General features: G+C 44.1%; 1 protein-coding gene across 7 annotated transcripts in view; it reads left to right on the forward strand.

Annotated features, from left to right (window-relative positions):
* Window positions 1–5,221: 5,221 nt before the first annotated feature.
* flvcr1 (FLVCR choline and heme transporter 1) overlaps window positions 5,222–25,753 on the forward strand; it is a 62,070-nt gene continuing 41,538 nt past the window's right edge. For all 7 annotated transcript variants that reach the window (XR_010976216.1, XR_010976217.1, XM_068045003.1 and 4 more), the window contains exons 1-4: window positions 5,222–6,055; window positions 18,378–18,522; window positions 20,616–20,753; window positions 23,113–23,180. Coding sequence is in view for 5 of the 7 variants with exons in the window: in XM_068045003.1 (XP_067901104.1) it covers window positions 5,429–6,055; window positions 18,378–18,522; window positions 20,616–20,753; window positions 23,113–23,180 (978 nt within the window). In the remaining 2 variants the exon portion in view is untranslated. The remainder of the gene's footprint in view (window positions 6,056–18,377; window positions 18,523–20,615; window positions 20,754–23,112; window positions 23,181–25,753) is intronic.

Genomic DNA, 25,753 nt, shown 5'->3' on the forward strand with positions numbered 1-25,753 from the left:
CAAAGAACAGTACAGCACAGGAACAGGCCATTCGGCCCTCCAAGCCTGCGCCGATCTTGATGCCTGCCGAAACTAACACCTTCTGCACTTCCGGGGCCCATACCCCTCTATTCCTTTCCTATTCATATATTTGTCAAGATGTCTCTTAAACGTCGCTATCGTATCTGCTTCCACCACCGCCCCTGGCAGCAAGTTCCAGACACTCACCACCCTCTGTGTAAAAAACTTGCCTCGCACATCCCCTCTAAACTTTGCCCCTCGCACCTTAAACCTACGTCCCCTAGTAACTGACTCTTTCACTCTGTCCATGCCGCTCATAACTTTGTAAACCTCTATCATGTCGCCCCTCCACCTCCGTCGTTCCAGTGAAAACAATCCGAGTTTTTCCAACCTCTCCTCATAGCTAATGCCCTCCAGACCAGGCAACATCCTGGTAAACCTCCTCTGTACCCTCTCCAAAGCCTCCACGTCCTTCTGGTAGTGTGGCGACCAGAATTGCACGCAATATTCTAAGTGTGGCCTAACTAAGGTTCTGTACAGCTGCAACATGACTTGTCGTTGTGACTTGACTATCGCTCATTGTGCCGAGTATGGTTCCCTGTGAAGCTAACCTTTGAGGCACTGTGAGGTCCTGCGTGGGTGAGGAACATTTATTGACGCAGTTGGTTTCAGTTCGATTAGAGCCATTTCCAATGCCAGCCTCCAGGCTGGATCCTGAAAGACAGTGTACGACTGCACCTTGTACTGTCCCTGCATCCTTCAGAACACCTCTTCAGGTTTTCTACAGGGAATGCTTTCCACTCAGCTGGTTAGCAAATATTTTGACAGTTCTTTCATTAATAGCAATGTATTTGAATAGGTTTCTTCTGCTTAGGTCTCAAACCAAGTTTCTGTTCAAACTTTCTCTCCTGAACCCACTCCTCGGTTACAGGCTGCCAAGCTTTGTCATTTACCTGTTTTTGTCCCGTCCTTGCTCTGATTCGCTGATCAATTTCATGAATTTGAGCTGTTATTTCTTGTTTCAAATCTAATTGTTGCTGTCGGGTCAAGGCGTCAGAAAGCGTAGAGGCAATAAAAGAACCGCGAGTAAGTGATGTATGCATTTCAACACCTTCTCCTTCTTTGGCCTCCTTGTCTCAAGAAACAATGGGTAAGCGCCTGGAGGTGGTCAGTGGTTTGTGAAGCAGCACCTGGAGTGGCTATAAAGGCCAATTCTAGAGTGACAGACTCTTCCACATGCACTGCAGATAAAATTGGTTGTCGGGGCTGTTACACAGTTGGCTCTCTCCTTGCGCTTCTGTCATTTTTCCTGCCAACAGCTAAGTCTCTTCGACTCGCCACTCTTTAGCCCCACCCGCGTTTGCAGACGTCTTTAAAGCGGAGACATGGATGGCCGGTGGGTCTGATACCAGTGACGAGCTCGCTGTACAATGTGTCTTTGGGGATCCTGCCATCTTCCATGCGGCTCACATGGCCAAGCCATCTCAAGCGCTGCTGGCTCAGTTGGGTGTATATGCTGGGGTGTATATGTTGGCCGCCTCGAGGACTTCTGCGTTGGAGATACGGTCCTGCCACCTGATGCCAAGGATTCTCCGGAGGCAGCGAAGATGGAATGAATTGAGACGTCGCTCTTGGCTGACATACATTGTCCAGGCCTCACTGCCATAGAGCAAGGTACTGAGGACACAGGCTTGATGCACTCGGACTTTTGTGTTCCGTGTCAGTGCGCCATTTTCCCACACACACTTGGCCAGTCTGGACATAGCAGCGGACGCCTTTCCCAAGCGCTCGTTGATTTCTTCATCGTGAGACAGGTTACTGGTGATAGTTGAGCCAAAAGACTTGCAGGTTGATAGGTAAATTGGCCATTATAAATTGTCACTAGTATAGGTAGGTGGTAGGGAAATATAGGGACGGTGGGGATGTTTGGTAGGAATATGGGATTAGTGTAGGATTAGTATAAATGGGTGGTTGATGTTCGGCACAGACTCGGTGGGCCGAAGGGCCTGTTTCAGTGCTGTATCTCTAATCTAATCTAATCTAATCTAGGTAGGTGAACTCTTGGACCACTTCCAGAGCGTGGTTGCCGATATTGATAGATGGAGCATTTTTGATGCCCTGTCCCATGATGTTCGTTTTCTTGAGGCTGATGGTTAGGCCAAATTCGTTGCAGGCAGCCACAATCCTGTCGATGAATCTCTGCAGACACTCTTCTGTGTGGGATGTTAATGCAGCAACCTCAGCAACGAGGAGTGCCCTGATGAGGACCTTCCAACCTTTGGTCTTCGCTCTCAGACGGGCAGGGTTGAACAACCTATCTGATCTTGTGTGGAGGAAAATTCCTTCTTCTGAAGACTTGAACGCATTTGAGAGCAGCAGGGAGAAGAAGATCCCAAACAGTGTAGATGCAAGAACACGGCCCTGTTTCACGCCACTCAGGATAGGAAATATATTAAATAATAAGGTGTTCTAGGGAACACTGTCCCTGACGCACACATGGGCACATTATTTAGTACTCCCGGAATGATGGCGGCCCACTTATTCCCTCTGATTCTCAACAGTTTGGTCAATAGCTTTTTTATTTCCTGGTTTTTATGTCCCACCAGTCCCGCTGACTGCGGATGATGTGGTGGGCAGTGCTCTAACCCAATCCCCCCCTTGCACACAATAGCCTTTGAAAACCTTGGAAACAACTGCTCCGCCTTGATCAGAATGTAGGATTTTGGGTGCACCAGCTACAGTAATAATGTCAGTAATAGCATTGGCAAGTGCAGTTTCCGAAACAGATTTTGTGGGGACGAGCCAGCAAGAAGAAGTGCAGGCACCAACACAAATGAGAACATGTTTATACCCCATTGATGGGGGTAGTGGTCCAATGAAGTCAACAAAAAATTTCTCCATTGATTTATTCGGCTTCACAGGAGTTTAATAAGTGACGATTTGTTGATCAAATTACATGGCTCACAATTTGCCACATATGTTTTACAGGCTTGAGGCATGTCTGGCCACAAATATAAAGGAGTCAATTTACAGAATGTTGTTCGGGGTCTACTATGTGCCACTATGTATTCCATCACACTCTTGACTTGTGCCTTGTAGATGGTGGACAGGCTTTGGGGAGTCAGGAGGTGAGTTACTCGCCACAGAATTCCGAGCCTCTGACCTGCTCTTGTAGCCACGGTATTTATATGGCTACTCCAGTTCAGTTTCTTGTCAATGGTCGCCCCTAGGATGTTGATAGTGGGGGATTCAGCGATGGTAATGCCATTGAATGTCAAGGGGAGATGGTTAGATTCTCTCTTCTTGGTAATTGCCTGGCACTTCACTGTCGCTGGGTTAAAATCCTGGAACTCCCTTGTTAACAGCACTGTGGGTGTACTTACCCAACATGGACTGCAGCTGTTCAAGAAGGCAGCTCACCATCCCTTCTCAAGGGAAATTAGGGATGGGCAATAAATGTTGGCCTGGTCAACGACACCCACATCCCATGAATGAATAAAAAAAAACTTGTGTGGCGCGAATGTTACTTGCCACTTATCAGCCCAAGCCTGGATATTGTCCAGGTCTTGCTGCTTTTCTACACGGACTGCTTCTGTATCTGAGGAGTCACGAATGGTGCTGAACATTGTGCAATCATCAGCGAGCATCCCCACTTCTGACCTTATGATTGAAGGAAGGTCATTGATGAAGCAGCTGAAGATGGTTGGGCCTAGGACACCACCCTGAGGAACTCCTGCAGTGATGTCCTGGAGCTCAGATGATTGACCTCCAACAAGCACAACCATCATCCTTTGCGCTAGGTATCTGTCCATTAGCTTTTAGTGATTCTTATACCTGGACCCTAAATCTCTTTGATGCTCCACAGTTCCTAGATTCTCACCGTTTAGAAAATACTCTGATCTATCGTTCTTTGGTTCCAAGTGGATGACCTCATACTTCTCCAGTGAACTCCATGCGCCACAGCATGTCCCTTTTACAGCTTTCTGCTTCCATCGATGCTATCTATTGTGCCACCTAACTTAATGTCATCATCAAACTTGTATATATGGCTCTCTATTCCTTCATCTGTGTTACAGAATTGTGTATTGCACCTGGTAGTGAGATGTTTTGCTCTTAGCTAATGTACGTTGCATTTAAAATGGAATGGCAAGAGTTGTGAGGCACCTCCTGTTTTGTATCGAAGAAATCTTAAACTCTATTGCACTTTCGAAAATGTCAAATTTGAACTGTTTTGTTATGTTAATTTTTGCAAATTTTTATGATTAAAGTATATTCTTGGAAAAAAGTTTTGCTATTTGCTACAAAGTGGCTTATTTTGGTTCATCCATCCAGAAATAGAAACTACGGTTCCACACCATCACTGAGATGGCAAAGGAAAACTGCTCTTATTGCCTGCCATTTCTAATCCAAGGATTCATTGACGGCTTGATTATGACCATAGTATTACACAAATAAATTTTTGCATCAAAACGGTGTTTCATGCCTTGATTGCAAAAAAAACTTGGTAAAGTGAATTACATTGTTGTTTGAATTATATTTCTCAATGTGAATATTAATTGTTTTACGCGATACACTTGGTCACACGATCCCAACAGCCATTTTGAGAATAAATTTGCTGAAAGGGCTTTAGATGACGACTTTGTGAGAAAACATGACGTTTAAACATGATTGTTTGGAAGATACCTTTGTATTAATAACAGATATTGTTCAGGAATCATTTAAAATCCTACACGGAATATCTCTGATTTTGTTTTCAAAACTAAGCAGGGCGGAACAATGATGTCATATCAGCAGATTTTCCAATTAGCCTCCTCAAAGCCAGGATCCGAGCTCAAAAGAGCTTCTTATATTTTCAGATCTAATTCAGCTGAAAATTTGGGAAAATTCAATTCTCTAATTACCAACCGGATTCTTTCTTTGGCTTCGTTAATATTTTGGCATTTTGAAAAATTAGAAGAATGTGCATTTTTCACATCCGTGCAATTGTCGACAGCCGATTGGCCAAGTGTCTTGTTAATGATTTCGTGATTCCCGTCCTATCGGTGTATCCGATTGGTCATCTCCCATTGATCGCGCCCGAGCGGACAATTGATTGGCTACTATGTTCCCGATTAATCTGTGCGCCTCATGACTCCGGAACCTGATTGGCCAAGAGCAGCGTCAATCATGTGCACCTCCTACCGTATGTTCAATGGGCCACAGCTTCAGTTCTAACCCGCCCTCCAGAACGTGTGACCAAGTGTATCGCGTGAACGGCTCTCATTCAGTTGAGAAGCACCGTTGAAGAGCAACTGAAGTAGAAATTTACTGTACAATACAGTTTAAAAAAAAATTACACCTATAATACATAAAGATAGATTTTAGTTTCTAAATGAATTACATAAAGTATATATTTTATATATCAGCGAGTAATTAAAACTAAATAACAATGGTGGACGCCGATGGAACAGCATGCCCTGTCACAAAGACAACACCTACTGCTTGCGGTAAAGAAGTGGTTCTAAACGGCCTCAATGGCCACGTCGAAGGCATTGAGCAAGACGGAAAGCCGGCGAAAAGTGCCCGCTCCCCGGAGGAGAGGGAAATCATGCTGACTGGCGATGTGAAACCGATCCAGACCCGGCTTTACTGGAAGAGGTTCATTATACTGACCGTGTTCAGCCTCTACTCTATGGTGAACTCCTTCCAGTGGATCCAGTACAGCATCATCGCCAACATCTTCTGTACTTTTTACCAAGTCTCCGAAGAGCAGATCGACTGGCTGTCGGTGGTGTACATGCTCGCCTACATCCCCCTCATCTTCCCCGCCGCCTGGCTGATAGACAAGAAAGGTTTGAGGACCGTGGCGCTGCTGGGTTCCGGCCTCAATTGCATCGGAGCCTGGATTAAAATCGCAAGCGTAAGGCGGGATCTGTTTGGAGTGACCATGTTCGCCCAAACGGTCTGTTCCGTCGCTCAGGTTTTCATCCTTGGGCTGCCCTCTAGAGTAGCATCCGTATGGTTCGGGCCCAAGGAGGTTTCTACAGCCTGCGCCACCGCTGTCTTGGGCAATCAGGTAAGGGGCATCGAGTCTCTGGGATTTAACCGAGACTCCGGGGACCGTCCCGCGGTGGGGAGGGTTGTAGTTCCACGAGGATTTCCTCACCCGCAAAGGGTGAGCGGAGGAGGACCCCCGTTTTACGCCGGTGCGGCGATGGGACCGCCACGAATCGGCACATTCGCGCTGCTGTTCCTTTTCCCCCATCTCCAGTGGCTTTCGCTAGGACGGTCTGTGAATCTTCGAGAGGGCGTGCGGCCCCATCCCACATGAAAGCAGTTGCGTTACAGTTTTCTCTCTCCTTTCCAATCTCCGCATCCTGTAATTTGACTGAGGTTCCAGACGGACCGCTTTTCATTTACGTTCTGTTAAACCATCAACATATGCTGATAGCCGTGTAACGTGGTTATTGGAGAAAACCCTCAAAAATGGTTGACGGAATTGGCTTTCTCGACGGTTTTTAAGTGCAAATGTTTGAAATTGCTTGGCTGTATCTTGGATTCCAAGCCATTATTTTCATTTACATTTTTCTCCCAGCCTCGAAGCCAGCATGTCCAACACTACATTTTACTTTTCCCTTCTCCGAGTTAGGGACACGTAGCGAAGTCATACCTAACACGTGCATTTCACAACCCAAGTGGAAATCATTCCCTGTTCTGTGATGCAGTCACCTATGTGATTAAAACAGGAAATAGACAAAGATGGCAGTTAAGAAAACGGTTTTCTCACTGGCATGCCGTTAGCAGGAGTTTGTAACTGGTATCTTGCGTCCATTGTTCACTACTTTGCTGATGGTCTCAGTGATCTCGTCGCCAATGTTGCGCGACATGAGACCAAAAAAAAAATCACTAGAGGAAAATTCCGTGGGAAGATCAGCCAGGAGCTTCATCTTAGCCCTCTGGCATCAGGTTACCCTGCTAAAACGGGCAGCCTGGTGTTGGCAGATAATATGGAGCAAGTTGTGTGTTCTTTACTAGGAAAATGTTCTGAAAGTGGTCTTTGTCACTGGAGCTAGTTTGCTCAGTGAGCATTTATCTGTTTGACTAATAATTGAGTCTGAGGTGTGATAATTGACTTGCTCTGTCCTTTTTCATCTTTCTTACTTTTCTAATCTTTCCAGATTTCTTCCTCTTATCTTCACTTGTAGATTATGGCCTGGTTTGGTTGATCTTAGGTTGGCGAAGACCCTCCCCTATTCTGTTCAGATGGTAGCAGTTTTGTTGATATGTGATGCCCTCTTCATACTCTTCGTGATCGACAACTATTCAGAATTAATTAGTTCTGGCCTTTTTTTCATCCTTTCTTTGACTTATGGTGGTTTGACATGTCACTAAAGTATTTGGTGTCCACTATTTGTTTGAGCAGCCGTTGTTACTATTTGTGTACGCTTTAACATGTCTTCCATTTTCTCTTAAAATATGACAAATAAAGTTCTTTATAAAAGGAAAATTCCAGAAAATGTCTGTGCGGTACCCTGAACTTCCATGAAAAAAAAAACTCAACGAATGGCCGGCAAGGATTTCCATCCTTTTTCCAGCTGATTCAGATGTTGACCAATTCTTTTGGAGTGAAGGCGAGAATGGATTCAGACATTGAGAGTTTTCTGATTGCTTCAGATGTAAAAGGCAAAACTAAAGTATGCCATTCTGTTTTTAATGTCACATTATCAAACAGGTGAGGTAAACTGCTTTGATACAGCTGTGAGAACCTTACACTGAAGAAAATATGTTTAGACCAGCTAGACAGAAACTGAGTGAGGCACCAGACATGTAACTCAGCTTCCATCAATTAGGAACAGCATGAGAATACACAGATGTGATACCATCCATGACCATGCTGGGCATAGATCGGAACACTGCCTGAAGCTTGCAAGTCTGAAGTTTTCATACATCATGCACAGCATTGTAATAGCACTCATAATCAACATCTCTTGACAGTCTGAATACAGTTTCATGGAACCAAATTGCATCTTCAAATGAACTGGCAGTAATAACCCTACATAGAAGACAAATATCCTGCCCTGCCAGAGGTAAACTCTGCAGATTGTGCAGTAAACAAAATCGCTTTGCAGAATGCGGTCATTCTAAATTGTGGAACAATTAAACAAGGGCTGCAATCCCAAGTTTTTATAAGATGGTATACAAAATAACACAGCCAGAGGGCGATAATCAATCAGTCCAAATCCTAATTCAGTATAGACGATGAATGTCATGTCATCAAGTAACCTACCCAATTCCTTGTGATTGAAGTGGCCATGTTGAACGTCCTATGCAAGAAGTGATAGAGACCAGGGTAATTGCAAGTTCCCTCAACAAGAGTGCCTGTAACAAACAACCATTACATACAATCTCTCGTTGGATGTCTGGCAGCTCTGGTTGAATAATACATCTCAAGGCTATTTATATACTACAATATGGAGCCACAGTTTTTGAAACTTGACCTCGTCACAGTACTGTGGAATCTGTTCCTGAATTTAGGTATGCAATTTTTTTTGCCGAAGTTATGAGCGACGTAATAATGGAATTTCTTCATTCCAAAATACTATCCAATATACTTTATTGGCATAGCTAGATAGCAGAGCGCCATGCAGTCTAAGTGAGGTAAGAAGCCTATTGTGGCGACATCAGGTATAAATCTGGCACAATCACTCGACCCATTACACAAACTAACAAGAAAAGGTGTTAGTTGGAGCCTGGAACTGAAGCAACAAACTTGGAGGTACCAAAGAACTGAGTGGGTAGCATAGTGATGGATTACTTACATCCAGCCTAGATGGCTGAATATTATGACAGGGGCAAGTATAGTCAGCTTGGGAGCTGGCCTTCTGTGTCCATAATAGATTTTTCGATCAGGGCATTGACACCTGTTGGAACAGTATTTTAAAATAGAATATGAAGCAGTGACCATTCATGGAGCTCTGAACACGTTCATATTTGATAACTAAAAACAACCAACTTGTAGACTGTTGGTTATATTCTTTCATGAGTATATTAAAATAATGCAACACATTTCCAGTTAATTTTCACAAGTCTTTATTGAGGTCAATCTATGTCCCTGCACCAAAAATGGTGATATTTCATCTGAGAGCAGCTCCTGGCTTAAGTCAATCTTGAGGGTGGAGGCATCAGATTTCACTTTTTTCTGGACTTTTCTCTTTTTTTTTTCCCCTCTGGAAGGGGCAAATCCTGGGTTCAGTGCCATGTGCTGTGGTAGCCTTCTGGTACCTTCCCACTTTGGCTGTTCTTCATTTGTGAATTTGCATAGTAAGTTTGGGCTATTTCCGTGAATGTAGATTGTCACAATGATCACAGTGATAGTCTAAATTATTTCACTATTCCTAGTGTTGCGACCGAGGTGGAGGAGTGCACTGTCTTTTCTAGGCCCACTTCTGCACATGTCACAACATATATTTTAAAAATATTTATCCAGTTACCAATTTGGTAACTCTTTTTATTCCAGCATAAAATACACCAACCAGGTTTCTTTTAATAAACAACAAAGTTATCAGTTTATTGTCGAACAAGATTTATCCAGTACTGAAGCAAAGCATTAACACACATTAAAATATGAAAGTTCCCTTTTTAAATTCCCCCCACATACACTGGAAAAAAAATACAGAAATTCTCTGTCAAGGTCTGTTACAAAAAAAAGACAAAGAATACCTTGGCCAAATATTGCTAATTTTTGAAGAAATAAGATATGGAAGGAAGTCAGTTGTCCCTTTTGGGCTGCTGTCCGGGTCTATGGAGACAAGTCACGGGGATCTTTTCAAAAGCAGTTCTTTTCAGGCGGCGTTGAGAATTAATCTGACACGTTTTTCCAACTTCTCAGGAGAGATCACAGAATAATACAGCGCAGAAGAGGCTCTTCGACCCATCGAGTCTGCACCGATGCATTAAAGACACCTGACCTGTCTACCTAATCCCATTTGCCAGCACTTGGCCCATAGCCTTGAATGTTATGACATTCCAAGTGCTCATCCAGGTACTTCTTAAAGGATGTGAGGCAACCCGCCTCTACCACCCTCCCAGGCAGTGCATTCCAGACTGTCACCACCCTCTGGGTAAAAAAGTTCTTCCTCAAATCCCCCTTAAACCTCCTGCCCCTTACCAGGTGCAACACCAGGTGTTTCAGCTCTCCCTTACTGGATCTTTGTAGGGTTTCTTCAAAGAGCCAGAGAAAGAGGTGAGCTGGGTGGTTTTTCCTGGGGAGGCCAAACACCAACTGTGTTCAAAACAGTTCGCAGCCCAACTGACTTGAAAACAATATCTTCCCCGAAACTCAACCTCCTGATCTCCATAAATCTTGACATGCGGCTTCTCTGTAAACATCTTCCCCAGGTCACCTAGGTTTCCATTGTTTATGGGGCTTAAAGCACATTATTTCCAGCACAGGTTGTTTTCAAACAGCATCTCAAGTGTCCTTTTCAGTGAACCTGGTAGCAAAAACGCATCCATGGAATCTCTCCAGTTTTAACATAAGTCCTGAAAAAAATTTAAAATGGAAGCACTTTTGTAACACTAGCCTGTATACTCTAAACTTAATTGTGCACCTCTGACTGGCACCTCAGTGACATCTGATTTGGCACAGATCAGAGTATATGGCTCAGCCTTTAACCTTGTGGTGCATTTATCACGGCTATTTAGGTACTTATGCATTTGCTATTTTAAGTGCGAGAAGATCCAGTCTATTCCTCTTTCATGCAAGCTTTCATCTATGAACCTGGTGTTAGTATCTTCGGTTAGGCACAAATATGAGTGGAATCTTTTTGTATCAATGCAACCAATACAACATTGACCATTTGCTGAAGTAGCTTTTATTATCATGTCTGGATGAGTTCTCTTCTACATCTGCACAGAGTTTTTGTACCATTCAGGTGAGATCACATAATTAATCACAGGATATCAAGTTTCACAAGGGACTTCTAGATATTTTCTAGAAATGATGACATGTCCTCCTTCTACATCATCCTTCTCCATCTTGGACTCAAACATCAGTCAAACTACTAACCAGATTAAACATTTTGAAAAGGATGTGATAGTTTGAGAGATTAGTCATTTATAATAAAATAAGATTTTATTTGTCACTTTCTCTTCAAACCACAGAGATCCTTATTACCTCAACCTGTGAAACTGTATTTCATGGTTACCTATTTTCAATTGCACGAGAATATATTCAAAGCTTTTGTGTGTAAAGTTAGTTAACACAACTTTTCATCTTTGGATTTTTATCCAGTTTTACTGGATGAAGTGTCTTGAATGAAAACCTCAAATGAAGAAAAGGTTGGCAACTGTGTTAATTAATTGTGGTGGTATAGGCAATTAAGGTGGCTTCAGGATTAAACTCAAATGAGTGATTCTTCACAAAAACTAATAACTACTCATCATCAGTATCTAGACCAGGAACCACCAAAACTGAGAGAGAGTCATAGAGTTTTACAGCACAGAAATGTGAGTGTTCCTGCTGTACTACTTATCTTCAGGAAAAACAGTGAACATACTAGGTAAAGCAGATGACCTGGAGTTTCGTCCTTGAGCACAGTCTGGAAGTTAACACTGGGCTCATTTTCAGGTTTACTCTTATTTTGCTAATGTCAAATTCTTTTTTTCTTTTGGGCCTCCTTATCTCGAGAGACAATTGATACGCGCCTGGAGGTGGTCAGTGGTTTGTGAAGCAGCGCCTGGAGTGGCTATAAAGGCCAATTCTGGAGTAACAGGCTCTTCCACAGGTGCTGCAGAGAAATTTGTTTGTCGGGGCTGTTGCACAGTTGGCTCTCCCCTTGCGCCTCTGTCTTTTTTCCTGCCAACTACTAAGTCTCTTCTACTCGCCACAATTTAGCCCTGTCTTTATGGCTGCCCGCCAGCTCTGGCGAATGCTGGCAACTGACTCCCACGACTTGTGATCAATGTCACACGATTTCATGTCGCGTTTGCAGACGTCTTTATAGCGGAGACATGGACGGCCGGTGGGTCTGATACCAGTGGCGAGCTCGCTGTACAATGTGTCTTTGGGGATCCTGCCATCTTCCATGCAGCTCACATGGCCAAGCCATCTCAAGCGCCGCTGACTCAGTAGTATGTATAAGCTGGGGATGTTGGCCGCTTCAAGGACTTCTGTGTTGGAGATATAGTCCTGCCACCTGATGCCAAGTATTCTCCGAAGGCAGCGAAGATGGAATGAATTGAGACGTCGCTCTTGGCTGGCATACGTTGTCCAGGCCTCGCTGCCATAGAGCAAGGTACTGAGGACAGAGGCCTGATACACTCGGACTTTTGTGTTCTGTGTCAGTGCGCCATTTTCCCACACTCTCTTGGCCAGTCTGGACATAGCAGTGGAAGCCTTACCCAAACGCTTGTTGATTTCTGCATCTAGAGACAGGTTACTGGTGATAGTTGAGCCTAGGTAGGTGATCTCTTGAACCGCTTCCAGAGCGTGGTCGCCAATATTGATGGATGGAGCATTTCTGACATCCTGCCCCATGATGTTCGTTTTCTTGAGGCCGATGGTTAGGCCAAATTCATTGCAGGCAGACGCAAACCTGTCGATGAGACTCTGCAGGCACTCTTCAGTGTGAGATGTTAAAGCAGCATCGTCAGCAAAGAGGAGTTCTCTGATGAGGACTTTCCGTACTTTGGACTTCGCTCTTAGACGGGCAAGGTTGAACAACCTGCCACCTGATCTTGTGTGGAGGAAAATTCCTTCTTCAGAGGATTTGAATGCATGTGAAAGCAGCAGGGAGAAGAAAATCCCAAAAAGTGTGGGTGCAAGAACACAGCCCTGTTTCACGCCACTCAGGATAGGAAAGGGCTCTGATGAGGAGCCACCATGTTGAATTGTGCCTTTCATATTGTCATGGAATGAGGTGATGATACTTAGTAGCTTTGGTGGACATCCGATCTTTTCTAGTAGTCTGAAGAGACCACGTCTGCTGACGAGGTCAAAGGCTTTGGTGAGATCAATGAAAGCAATGTGGAAGGGCATCTGTTGTTCACGGCATTTCTCCTGTATCTGACGAAGGGAGAACAGCATGTCAATGGTCGATCTCTCTGCACGAAAGCCACACTGTGCCTCAGGGTAGACGTGCTCGGCCAGCTTCTGGAGCCTGTTCAGAGCGACTCGAGCAAAGACTTTCCCCACTATGCTGAGCAGGGAGATTCCACGGTAGTTGTTGCAGTCACTGCGGTCACCCTTGTTTTTATAGCGGGTGATGATGTTGGCATCGCGCATGTCCTGGGGTACTGCTCCTTCGTCCCAGCACAGGCATAGCAGTTCATGTAGTGCTGAGCGTATAGCAGGCTTGGCACTCTTGATTATTTCCGGGGTAATGCTGTCCTTCCCAGGGGCTTTTCCGCTGGCAAGGGAATCAATGGCATCACTGAATTCCAATTTGGTTGGCTGTATGTCCAGCTCATCCATGACTGGTAGAGGCTGGGCTGCATTGAGGGCAGTCTCAGTGACAGCATTCTCCCTGGAGTACAGTTCTAGGTAGTGCTCAACCCAGCGGTCCATCTGTTTGCGTTGGTCAGTGATTATGTCCCCCGATTTAGATTTGAGGGGGGCGATCTTCTTGATGGTTGGCCCAAGAGCTCTCTTCATGCCATCATACATTCCTCTGATGTTTCCGGTGTCTGAGGCCAGCTGAATATGACTGCATAGGTGTTGCCAGTAGTCGTTTGCGCAATGCCTAGCTGTTCTTTGTGCAGTACTTCTGGCTGCTTTAAGTGCTGCGGATGTTAAATCGCTGGGGGCTTTCTTGTAGTTCAACAGTGCAATGCGCTTAGCGGCTATGACAGGTTCCAGCTCTTCATTATGAGATTGAAACCAGTCTGCATTCCTCTTCGCACTTTTGCCGTAGGTGGTCAAAGCTGACTCATAGATGGCGTCTCTGATGTGGGCCCACTTGGTCTCAGCATCCCCTGTGGGAGTGTTTTGAAGGGCTGTTACAAGTGAATTTAGAAATTTTTGTAACAGCTGTGGGTGAGAAATTCTGCTCGTGTTGATGCGCAGGTGGCCCTTCTGCTTGGAATGATGCAACTTCTTTGGTCTGAGTCTCACCTTGCTGCACACCAGGGAGTGGTCGGTGTCGCAGTCCGCACTGTGGAAGCTGCGTGTGATTTGAACACTGTTTAAGGTGGCTCGCCTTGTGACAATGAGGTCTAGCTGGTGCCAACGACATGATCTTGGGTGCCTCCATGAAACCTGGTGACAGGGTTTAGTGTGAAAGAACGAGTTGGTGATGCAGAGGTTATGATAGGTACACAACTCAAGCAGTCTCTGCCCGTTCTCATTCATCCTTCCAACGCCATAGCGCCCAAGGCAGGAGGGCCATGAGTCATGGTCGGCCCCAACCCTGGCATTAAAGTCCCCCAGCAGGAATAGGTGTTCGGTGTTGGGGATGCTGCTAATGATATGGAGTTGTTCATAGAACTGATCTTTAGCTTCATGTGGGGAGCAGAGTGTTGGGAGCATAGATGCTGAGTAGGTGTACTGGACCAGAGGTGGTGAGCAGTCTGATGGACAGTATGCGTTCTGTTGAGGGAGGCTCTATCATGCTGAGCAAGGAGTTTCTGATGGCGAAGCCCACTCCATGCTGTCTTGGTTCTTCAGGATCCCTGCCCTGCCAGAAGAAGGTGTAGTCTTGCTCTGCATGAGAGCCACTCGCGGGGAGGCGAGTCTCCTGAAGTGCTGCAATGTCCACATTGAATCTACTGAGCTCGTTGTTAATGATGGCGGTCTTCCGAGAATCATTGATTTGTGTAAGGTCTTCCGACAGGCCAGGACACATAGTTCTGACGTTCCAGCTTGCAAAGCGAAGGGCTGGTACCTTCTTTCCTTTTTTCATGTTGTTTGATGCGGTGTATCAGTCCACCTTTCGGGCAATGACCCTGAGCTCCAAGCACCCATTGAAGCAGGCAGACTGTGGCAGGACAGAACCTTATTGACCGGGGGCTGCCCGGTTTGAGGCGGGCGGTAGCTGTCCAGTGAGGTGCCATGGCCTCTCCCACCGACAAAGGCAACCCGTGGCCCCCAGTTTCTACGCCAGTTTATCTGGACTTATAACCCGTAACTGCTGCCTTCCGTGTTTTAGTCGCTGTGAGGCAACTATGGAGTGACCTCTCCATGGCGCATGCCTGGGCAAATTTATGGAGGTTGAGAGTTGCCCAGTCGTCAAAACCCCCCTCTCGGCCTTTCTGGTGGGGTCCAAAGGAGTGCAGGACACAACGTTTGGCACCAGTATGGCTGCAGGAACTGCCGGAAACATGCCAAAGGTGACACATGACCGCCTACGGGGTTCCGCTCCGGATTATCTGTTAGGGTTTACTCCCTTAGCCTTGGTCTCTCCCGAGGCGCCCACAAGGCAGTGGGGTTGTTCGGGACCCTACACAGGTGTAGGATGGTGCCGGTGGGAGGAGGGGATGCAAGGGGGGTGCAGGGGAAGGGGGTGCGGGGTGAAGATGGTGCGAGGGGGGGCGGGCTGGGACGGGGTTGTGAGGGGGTGAGCTGAGAGGGTGGAGCAGGGAAGGGGACGAGGGTGGAAGGGGGGTAAAGTGGGGGGGGAAGCTGGTCCAGGTAATAAGCCATTTCCTCAGTGCACACCATCGACGTCTGGAAAGCTCATCCACGCCCTTCGGGAGGTGAAGCATCATTTGGCAGACTTAGAGGTGATTACATTTGCTAAGGGTTTTTTTTGCAGTGGTTTAAATAAAGGCATGCAGCATTGCCGACAGTGCGCTGCAGATGCTCTCCGAGCCATCTCCCGCGGGCGCTTTGAAGTTGCGGCCGGGGGGGGCCGTTCGTGGATTTTTTGGGTGTTCGTGGCACCTTTTCTCAGGACTTCTCTCGGGTCCCGCAGCTCCTTCTTCACCTTAATGGACTTACCGCATGCCGTGGCTGCAGACACTCTGGACTGTGAAGACAGCAGGATCGGAGATTGAAGTATCGGCAGCTGTGCTCGTCAGTTTCATCCGGATCAATTTCATTGAGAAAACAAAGAGCAGGTGTGGCTGGGGCAGGGCAGTGGGCCCAGGTAACATACACTAAACTAACTGTTAGCCTTTAGATAGGGCTAAAATGAACTGATTTAAAGAGCCAGGGGAATTTAAACAGTTCAAGAGGGCAGATTGGGGGAGACAACGTTAGGGATGGGAGCAGATGGCCATGGATAGAGTTGAACAGCAAGGGAGCTTCCAGCCCAGGAGCCAAATGTCAAATTACACCCAAGTATTGTCCCAATCTCATTAGAATGCGTCTAAGCTTAAAATGGGCATAAATCGGCATAACCAGTTGAGGGGCCAAGGAAATGCAAACCTATGTTCGTTATTTTCTTGAGTCTTAAATTTAAGTTCCAACTCATCATTCATGTACAGCATGTTTATGAACCTGCAGTTTTCTCTTTTTTTCAACTTGTTTATAATGTGCCATTTTTTTAAAAAACCAAGTATAGATCAGGTCTGAGGATAAATCGGATTTCAGAAACTGAAAAATGAGTTTGTTTCCTGCTTTGCCTGAAAATCTGCCTACAAAGTCAAGATTCCTCAACACCTCTCCTTTCTTCCCCCCTCTCCCCACCTCCTCTCCCCCCAAAGCAGGAGGGCACTCATATGGGAGAAGGGGTATTGCAAGGCCAGTTTTGTGGGTGGAGATTCATTCAGCTGAGGGTTTAATGGACGAATATAAAAGAAACTTGGGTCCCCTTCACCCTCACCTCCAATAAGTGTGAGGAGCTCACGGACCTCCTTGTCACTGAAATTGGGACCATCTGATCAGCTGTCTCTGCCGCATCCCATCCACTGGCCCCCCTGGCCCAACTTCCTATAATGCTCCCCCCTGAACTAGCATCTTTCTCTAGTTTCTCTATCTTCCCCCACGCCCTCTCTGAGCTCATCTTGTCCATGAGACCCACCTCTTCCCTCAGTCCTATTCCCATTCAGTTGATCACCCATCCTCCCTTCTAGTCTGCATTTTAGCCAATAATGTAAATGGTTCTAGTTGGCATGTTAGCCGATATTGTAAACGGTTCTCTCTCAAGGTGTTGTCCCTCTCCTTTGTAATTCTGTGGTCATCACCCTTCTCCTCAAAAAAAAAAACCCTTGACTCCACCGCCCTTGTAAATAACTGTCCCATCTCCAACTTCCCTTTCCCCTCAAGTCCTTGAACATGTCGCCTTTCAAATCCATTCCCATCTTTCCTGGAACTCCCATGTTTGAATCCCTCTAATCATCAGGCTTTTGCCCCTGCCACAGTATTGAAACACCTCTTATCAAAGTCACAAATGACATCTTACGTGCCTGTCACAAAGGTAAACTTTCTCTCCTCGTCTTTCTTAACCTGCCTGCAGCCTTTGACACAATTGGACCACGCTGTCATCATCTAACACTCCTCCAACTGTCGTCTAGTTGGGTGCGACTGCTCTCTCCTGGTTTCATTCTTATCTATCTAATTGTAGCCAGAGAATCTAAGATGGCTTCTTTTCCTATTCCTGCACAGTTGCCTCTGGTGTCGCCCTAAAATTTATCCTTTGTGGGGGGTGAGTGCCCCACTTTCTCCCCGCACCTCCCACCACCACCCCCCCCTGGCTGCCTGCGCCTGCAAGTTCCGTTCACCCGCCAGCCTGTACTGACTGACCTACATTGGCTCCTGGACAAGCAACGTCTTGAATTTAAAATTTCCATCTTGTTTTTAAAAACCTCCATGGCCTCACCCCACGACCCTACAAGATATCTGCTGTCCTGGAATTCTGGACTCTTGAGCATTCCTGATTTTAATCACTTCGCTGTTGCTGGCTGTACCTTCAGTTGCCTAGGCCCAAGCTCTGGAATACCCTCCCTACACCTGTCATCCTCACTCGCCTCTTTTAAGGCACTCCTTAAAACCTACATCTTTGACCAAGCTTTTGGTCACCTGACTTAAGATCTTTTGTGGCTCTTATACTTTTATAATACTCCTGTCAAGCGCCTTGGGACATTTTATTACTTTAAAGGTGCTATATAAATATGTAAGTTGTTGTAGTTACACGGGTAGCTCGCTCACAGCCAAAACTCCCAATCATCTTTTAACCTACATAATTAATTTGCACTCTGATTACAAGTGTATCTGGGTGCAAATGCAGAGGGTGCTACAGAAGATGTTTGCAACCTTAACCTTAACCTTGATCTGCCAAACTCGAGTAAAAACTTGAGATTTTCTAAGTTTCTTCAAGTCCTCAAAGTTAAAATAAGAGTTTTGAGCTTTTAAAATGAGTGCTTGGATGCTTGAGTATTGGTTGTAACTCAGCCTAATGTACGTTTTTTTTAAGTAGCAAATGCCATATTATATTTAAATTTGTTTCTTTGTTTCACAGCTTGGTGTGGCATTTGGTTTTCTTTTACCTCCAATGTTGGTGCTTAATACTGTAGATGATCTTAACCTGATGGCAAGCAACATAAGTATATTGTTCTATGGAACAGCAGCAGTAGCCACAGTCCTGTTCATCTTGGTTGTAGCAGGTAGGTTTATTTTGTTCTAAGAATATGAAAGTCAAATAACAGTTTATATTCATGGCTGGTTTCTGAAGGTATGTACCCACAAGCTTGGTATATAAATAAAATGCACCACAGAGTAGGTGCACCAATTTCTTTACACTGTGAAAAGCAACATTCACTCCTCAATAGGAGTCAACAGCTGAATGCGGTGGATAACAGGCTTTACTTGAAAGAACAATCTGAATCCATGCAATTCCATGCCAAACACACCTGGTTGAAATTTATGCCCAGTGGTCCAACCAGCTTGATTTGGCAACTGTCAAGTTACCAACTACATTCAAGGGTCAATTTGGGCAGTGTTGGCAAGGTATCAAAATGCTGCGGCAGTCTACCATTGATGTGGTGCCAGAACTACAGAACATAGTGCTTTGCTTATTAAGTTATACAAAATATTTCACGGTCATTTTGGTTGTATCAAAGCAAGTTATCTCTATAAATATGTGTGGACCCGGGGGCGAAGCTAAACTCAATATTGTATGTAGTTCTGAATATCCTAGCTTCAAAAGAAACTTGATGCATTGTTTCGCCGTGAGTGCAAAATCAGTTATGCCTGTACGTTTATTTGTATAGTTTGACTAGAACAGAGAGTATAGATATAGAAAAAATAACTGTTCTATGAGACAAGAGATTATAAGTGATCCAAGTCCCAAACCCTGTCATGTAATAGTGGATATAGAATGTCCAGTGTAAACAAAAGCAGTATTTGTGTATGATCTTTTAACACCTAGCTATGTATCTGGAGTAAAAATTAAAAATCATCCTTTTGAGAAGATGATTTCTTTGTAGTTCAGTGTGCTGATTCCTGGAGGCATGTTGCCTGATCAGAATCAGTTTGGGATAGTCAGGCCCTGGCTGGCATCACTCTTTTTGGATTATGAGCACTTGGATCGATTTTATAGATTGGAAACTATGGATCATTTCAACAAGCTATCCAGCTCGTAGCAGTATTTTGAACTGAAATGCATCCACTTTTTGTGACTAATTCATGACTTTTTCTAGCTTCTGCCAGGAATGTGTGAACCACTTGGATTATTAAGATTTCTTTGGATTAGATATAGAATATTAAGTCATACAGGCTAGGAAGGGGCCATTTGACCCATCGTATATTAACTCTGGGGAAAAAATTGCAATTTGTCATGCTCCCATAGGCCTGCAAATTTTACTTTTTCAGTATACAACTTTTTGTCTGAATAAAAGTTCACTTCAAAAATGGTATTGTTCCTTTTAATCAATATCTCAATTTACTAATATTTAATAGAAATTGAGCTGGGTCCAATTTTGAACTGCCTGCAATCATTTTTGACAACCATATCCTTATCAAGACTAGGTCTGTTAAGTTGGGGTTTAGATCTGCTGGAGGGTAAATTTACTCCATGCCCAGTGCAGGGGAAGGATAACTGCAAAATAAGCCCTGATTTTGTAACAAAGGCCCAAATAATTGCTGCTATGACAAAGGATGAAATATTTAATAAAAATATTTTTTAAATAGTCCATTAGTACTTGGTATATGGAAAATAACCAAGAGAAACTGAGTTGCAATCGACATGATATCCTTTTTTTTTAATGAGACTAAATTATAAATAAATCTTAGTGACTTCTTGGTGATCCTTTGACTATAAGTAGCTCTTGGATTAAGTTATCTGGGTCAAGTGTCCTTTTTTCCCCCTTGGCAGTACTTGCTGATGGAAGCTGCTGATGCCTGAGCAAGAATCTGAAGGCCCAAGTAGAAATTGAAAAATGCTTTGCCTTGATGTCTAAATAGAACTTTGCAGAAATAAAAATTACAAATGAATACTCACGTTGCATGATGCTAGAAGCTCAGCATTCGTGAATTACTATGGCTTTTTCCCTACCATATTTGATTTTATTTTTTTCCTCCTGGTTTCAGTTATGCTATTCCCTTTTTTTTCCCCCACCCCCACCACCTCCTCTTTGCTGTCTCTGCTATTGTCAAAAAAACTCAGCTCCGCTTTATGCAATCCTTGTTTTAATTTTCAGTGAACAGAAATTTGACGTACTATGCTTAGCATTTTAATGCTATCTTTTCTTCCGAATAGTATTTCAGGAGAAGCCTCCCCTTCCTCCAAGTCAGACCCAAGCCGTGCTTTTGGACTGTCCTATTGAGTATTCCTACAAACAATCAATTTTAAACTTGTTCAAGAATGTTCCATTTGTGCTACTACTGCTAAGTTATGGTGAGTAATTCCTATTTTTATTTTGGTTTGGGTTACTCGCCATTTCAGTTCCGTAATATGTTTCAAATGGCAATTCTTTCGTTGCTTTCTTTGTTTTCATTGTTGAATGTTCTTCATTGCTGTCAGTGTGAGGGTTCTGAAGTTTTTCTAGTTTTCCTGGTCTAGGTCATCTAGTGATAGAAAACCATTGTCAATATATACATATTACAGATCTACAGTTGCATGAAAAGTACTGAAATGCTGTAGTGCAACCATGGCCTATAGAAAAACACTACTAATTAATGTCTAAGATTTTTCTTCTTGCTTTCTTATGTCCAATTATGCTTAGTTTTGCTTTGTCAACTTTAGTCCTTTAGCAGTTGACTAGATTGGCCAAACATTTCATATTGTATCATCGAGCAGATTTTAATATTGTTGAAACTTGAAATGATTTTTACCATCTTGATTTATTCAGTTTTTTATTTGTACGTGTTAATTCTGACTCTAAAACTATTTCAACATATTTCCGCGCAAACCATCCCCCACCCTGGTTTCCTGTAGGTTGTTATTCCTGTTGGAGTAGAGTTCCATGGGTGCTTTCAGTTCTTTGGTACCTTTTCATTCATGTGTAAGCCGTTGCAATATTGGCAAGTTCATTCAACGTGAATGGCATTGCAGTTGACCCTGATTCTGTCTTTGCTCAATATGTGGGTACTTTCCAGGATCAGCAAGCAGAAGCTGGAAGCTTAGGGTTGTTTACATCAGGTACTGCACTAACTCTTTCCACATTTGGCAGGGTTAGGCAGTCACAATGTGGAAAATTACCCAGGTATGTCAACTCCCGATCATCAGTAAAGTGATGGAAGGTATTGTGGACAGTGCTAACGAGCAGCAGGAATACACTGGAGTAACCTCATGAGTGCTCAGTTTGGGTTCCGCCAAGGCCACTTGGCTCCAGACCTCGTTACAGTCTTGGTCCAAACATGAATAAAAGAGCTGAATTCGAGAAGTGACCCCTTGACATCAAGGAGCATTTGACCAAGTGTTGCATCAAGGAGCCCTAGCAAAATTGAAGTCAATGGGAATCGGGGAGGGAAACTCTCCATTGCTTGGGGTCATACCTAGTACAAAGGAAGATGGTTGTGGTTGTTGGATACCAAACATGTAAGCCCCAGGACATCGTTACAGGAGTTCTTCAGGATAGTGTCCTAGGCCTAACCATCTTCAGCTGCTTCATCAATGACTTGATGGAAGGAAGGTCAGAAGTGGAGCTGTATGCTGATCGCACAGTGTTCAGTTCCATTTGTCACTCCTCAGATACTCAACTAGTCTGTGTCCACAAGGCTTGGACTGATAAGTAGCCAGGCAATGACTACCTCCAAGAGAGAATCTAACCATCTCCATTTGATAGTCAACAACATTACCATCACTGAATCCTCCACCAACAACTTTCCAGGGTTACCATTGACTGGAACCTTAACTGGACCAGCCGTATAAATCGCGGCTACAAGAGCTGGTCAGAAAGTTCTGTGGTAATTCATGTCTTGACTCCCCAAAGCCTGTCCACCATCTACATGGCACAAGTCAGGAGTGTGATGGAATACTCTCCACTCGCCTGGATGAGTGCAGCTCCAACAACACTCGAAGCTCGACACCATCCAGGGCAAAACAGCTCACTTGATCGGCACCCCATCCACCACCTTAGATATTCATTCCCTCCACCGCTGTCGCACAGTGGCACCAGTGTGCACCATCTACAAGATGCACTGCAGCAACTTGCCAAGGCTCCTTCGACAGTACCTTCCAAACCCATGAATCCTTCCTAGAAGGATAAGGGCAACAGATGCACGGAATGTCACCATCTGCAGGCTTCCCTCCAAGTCACACACGATCCCGACTTGGAACTATATTGCTGTTGCTGAGCCAAAATCCTGGAACTCCCTCCCTAACAGCCCTGTGGGTGTACTGACACCAAATGAACTGCAGTGGTTCATGAAGATGGCTCGCCACCACCTTGGACAACTAGGGATGGGCAGAAAATGCTGGCCTTGCCAGTAACACACTCATCCCGTGAAAGAATAAAAGCAAATTCATACGTCTTCTAGTTGGTATGGTTTAGTTAATGGCATACTTGTTTTAAGTTTTCATGGCCAGAGTAGTTTGATCATGACTTCACCTGACTTGTACTCTACAGTTTTGGCTATGTAGTTCAAAGTGTTTTGATTGCTACTGTGCAATAGTTGGGCATGTTGAGTATTGAATCGATTTAAGACTTTTAAGTGAGCAAGAAAGGTGGGAGTACACTACATTTTATCTTTTAGGAATTTTAGGAAATATATTACAATTGTCATTTTACGTATGTTTCTAATCCTTTTTTCAGGTGTTCTGACCGGGTGCTATTATTCTGTAGGAACACTATTAAATCAGATGATCATTGCTTACTATCCGGTAAGTTGACGATCATTAGTTGTAAAGCTTTATTTTTCTTGAAAGGCAATCTTCAGTTAACCCTAAAACACCTCTGTTTCCTTGTGAAATATGATTATCTTCACCAGTAAAATCCATGAAACTAAATTACTTGACCAAAATTCAATGTTCTGCTTTCCTTAACAAAAGATGTGTTTAGAATAAAGAGATAGGGCACAGTCAAGGTATGTTCCCTCAAAGGGGAAAAGTAGAGCAAACAAATCCAGAGCTCCCTGGATGACAAAAGAAGTAGAGATTAAGATAAAGAAGAAAAAGTGTGCTTATGATAGATGCCAGGTAGAAAATACTGTTGAGAACCAGGCAGAATATAGAAGGTCCAGAGGGGAAGTGAAAAAGCAAATATGCGAAGTAAAGAGAGCGCGAGAGGAGACTTGCAGCTAGCATTAAAGGAAATCCCAGAGTTTTTTGTAGGCGTACAAATAGTAAAAGGGAGGTAAAAGGAGGAGTGGGGCCGATTAGAGACCAGAAAGAAGATGCAACCCAGGCAATGTTGAAAGAGGCGGTAAGTCATACACTAGAGGGGATTAAAATTGATAAAGAGGAAGTATTAGATAGGTTGTCTGAACCTAAAATAGATAAAGCACAAGGGCCGGATGAGATGCATCCAAGGATACTGAGGGAAGTGAACGTGAAAATCGCAGAGGCACTGGTCATAATTTTTCAGTCTTCCTTAGACTCGGGGGTGGTGTCCGAGGACTGGAGAATTGCAAACTGTACACCCTTGTTCAGAAAAGGGTGTAAAGATAAGCCCAGCAACTACAGGCCAGTCAGTTTAGCTTTGGTGGTTGGAAAACGTCTTCAAAAGATAATTCGGGACAAAATCAGGAGTCACATGGACAAATGCGAGTTAATTAAGGTAAGCCAGCATGGATTTCTTAAGGGAAAATCACGTTTAACTAATTTGCTTGAGTTTTTGAGGAGATAACAGAGGGTTGTGAGGACAATGCTGTTGATGTGGTGTACATGGACTTTCAAAAGGCATTTGATACAGTGCCACACAACAGACTTGCATGCAAACTTGTAGCTCATGGAATAAAAGGGACGATAGCAACATGGATACGAAATTGGCTGAGTGACAGGAGACAAAGACTAGTGGTTAATGGATGTTCTTCGGGCTGGAGGAAGATTTGTAATGGAGTTCCCCAGGGATCAGTGTTGGGACCTTTGCTTTTCCTGATGTATATTAATGACCTAGACCTTGGCGTACAGGGCACAATTTCAAAGTTTGCAGATGATATGAAACTTGGAAACATTGTGAACTGTGAGGAGGATAGTGTAGAACTTCAAAAGGACATAGACAAGTTGGTGGAATGGGCAGACAGGTGGCAGATTAAGTTTAATGCAGAGAAATGTGAGGTGATTCATTTTGGTCAGAAGAACATGGCAAGACAATATAGAATAAAGAGTACAATTCTAAAGTGAGTTCAGGAACAGAAGGATGTGTGTGTATATGTGCATAAGTCATTGAAGGTGGCAGGACAGGTTGACCGAGCAGTTAATAAAGCATACAGTATCCTGGGCTTTATTAATAAGGGCATAGAATACAAGAGCAGGGAAGTTATGTTGAATTTGTATAAGACCCTAGTTCAGCCTCAGCTGGAGTATTGCATCCAAATCTGGGCACCGCTCTTGAAGGACATGAGGGCATTGGAGAGAGCACAGAAGAGATTCACTAGAATGGTTCCAGGGATGAGGAATTTCGGTCATGAAGTTAGGACTGTTTTCCTTGGAGAGGAGAAGGCTGAGAGTTGATTTGTTAGAGGTATTCAAAATCATGAGGGGTCTGGACAGAGTAGATAGAGAGAAATTGCTCCCACTCATAAAAGGATAGAGAATGAGAGGGCACAGTATTTGGTTAGAGAAGCTAAAGTGACATGAGGAAAGACTTTTTCATGCGAGTGGTTAAGGTCTGAAGTGTTCTGCCTGAGCGTGTGGTGGAGGCAGGTTCAATTGAAGCAATCAAAAGGGAATTAGACAGTTGTATGAAAAGGAAGAATGTGCAGAGTTATTGGGGTGGTGGGGGGGGGGGGGGGGGGGTGGTGGTGAAGGCCAGGGAATGGAACTGAGGGAGTTGCTCTTTCAGAGAGCTGGTGCAGGCACCATAGGCCGAATGGCCTCCTTCTGCACTGTAACAATTCTGTGAAGGTGTAGATTATTCTTAAAACATTTGCATTTGAAAGAATCTAGAATCATTTTTGGTTGAATTATATGGTACTAAAAATTGATTTTTTTTTATAAAAAAAAAAATTCTGATGTAGTGTCAAGACAGAATCACTAAATTTAGATATAAACTGAGTTTAGGTAGGGAGTATAGATTTGTTGGAATTATACCCACAATGATGATGGAATCTGTTGGTTGATAAATGCATGTAGTAGCATTTTACCTCTTAACTAATGTAGTTGTCTTTTGTTCATGCACTATTTCTGTCCACTGATTTGGTTTATTAGAATCAAAGCTGATTTTAGTTCTTGAGCCCCCTCTTAATTTCTTGTTTTGTAGCTCCACATTCCTGTTATTTTTCCATATACTAATT

This window comes from Heterodontus francisci, chromosome 13 (assembly GCF_036365525.1).
Source record: "Heterodontus francisci isolate sHetFra1 chromosome 13, sHetFra1.hap1, whole genome shotgun sequence".
Classification (NCBI taxonomy): domain Eukaryota; kingdom Metazoa; phylum Chordata; class Chondrichthyes; order Heterodontiformes; family Heterodontidae; genus Heterodontus; species Heterodontus francisci.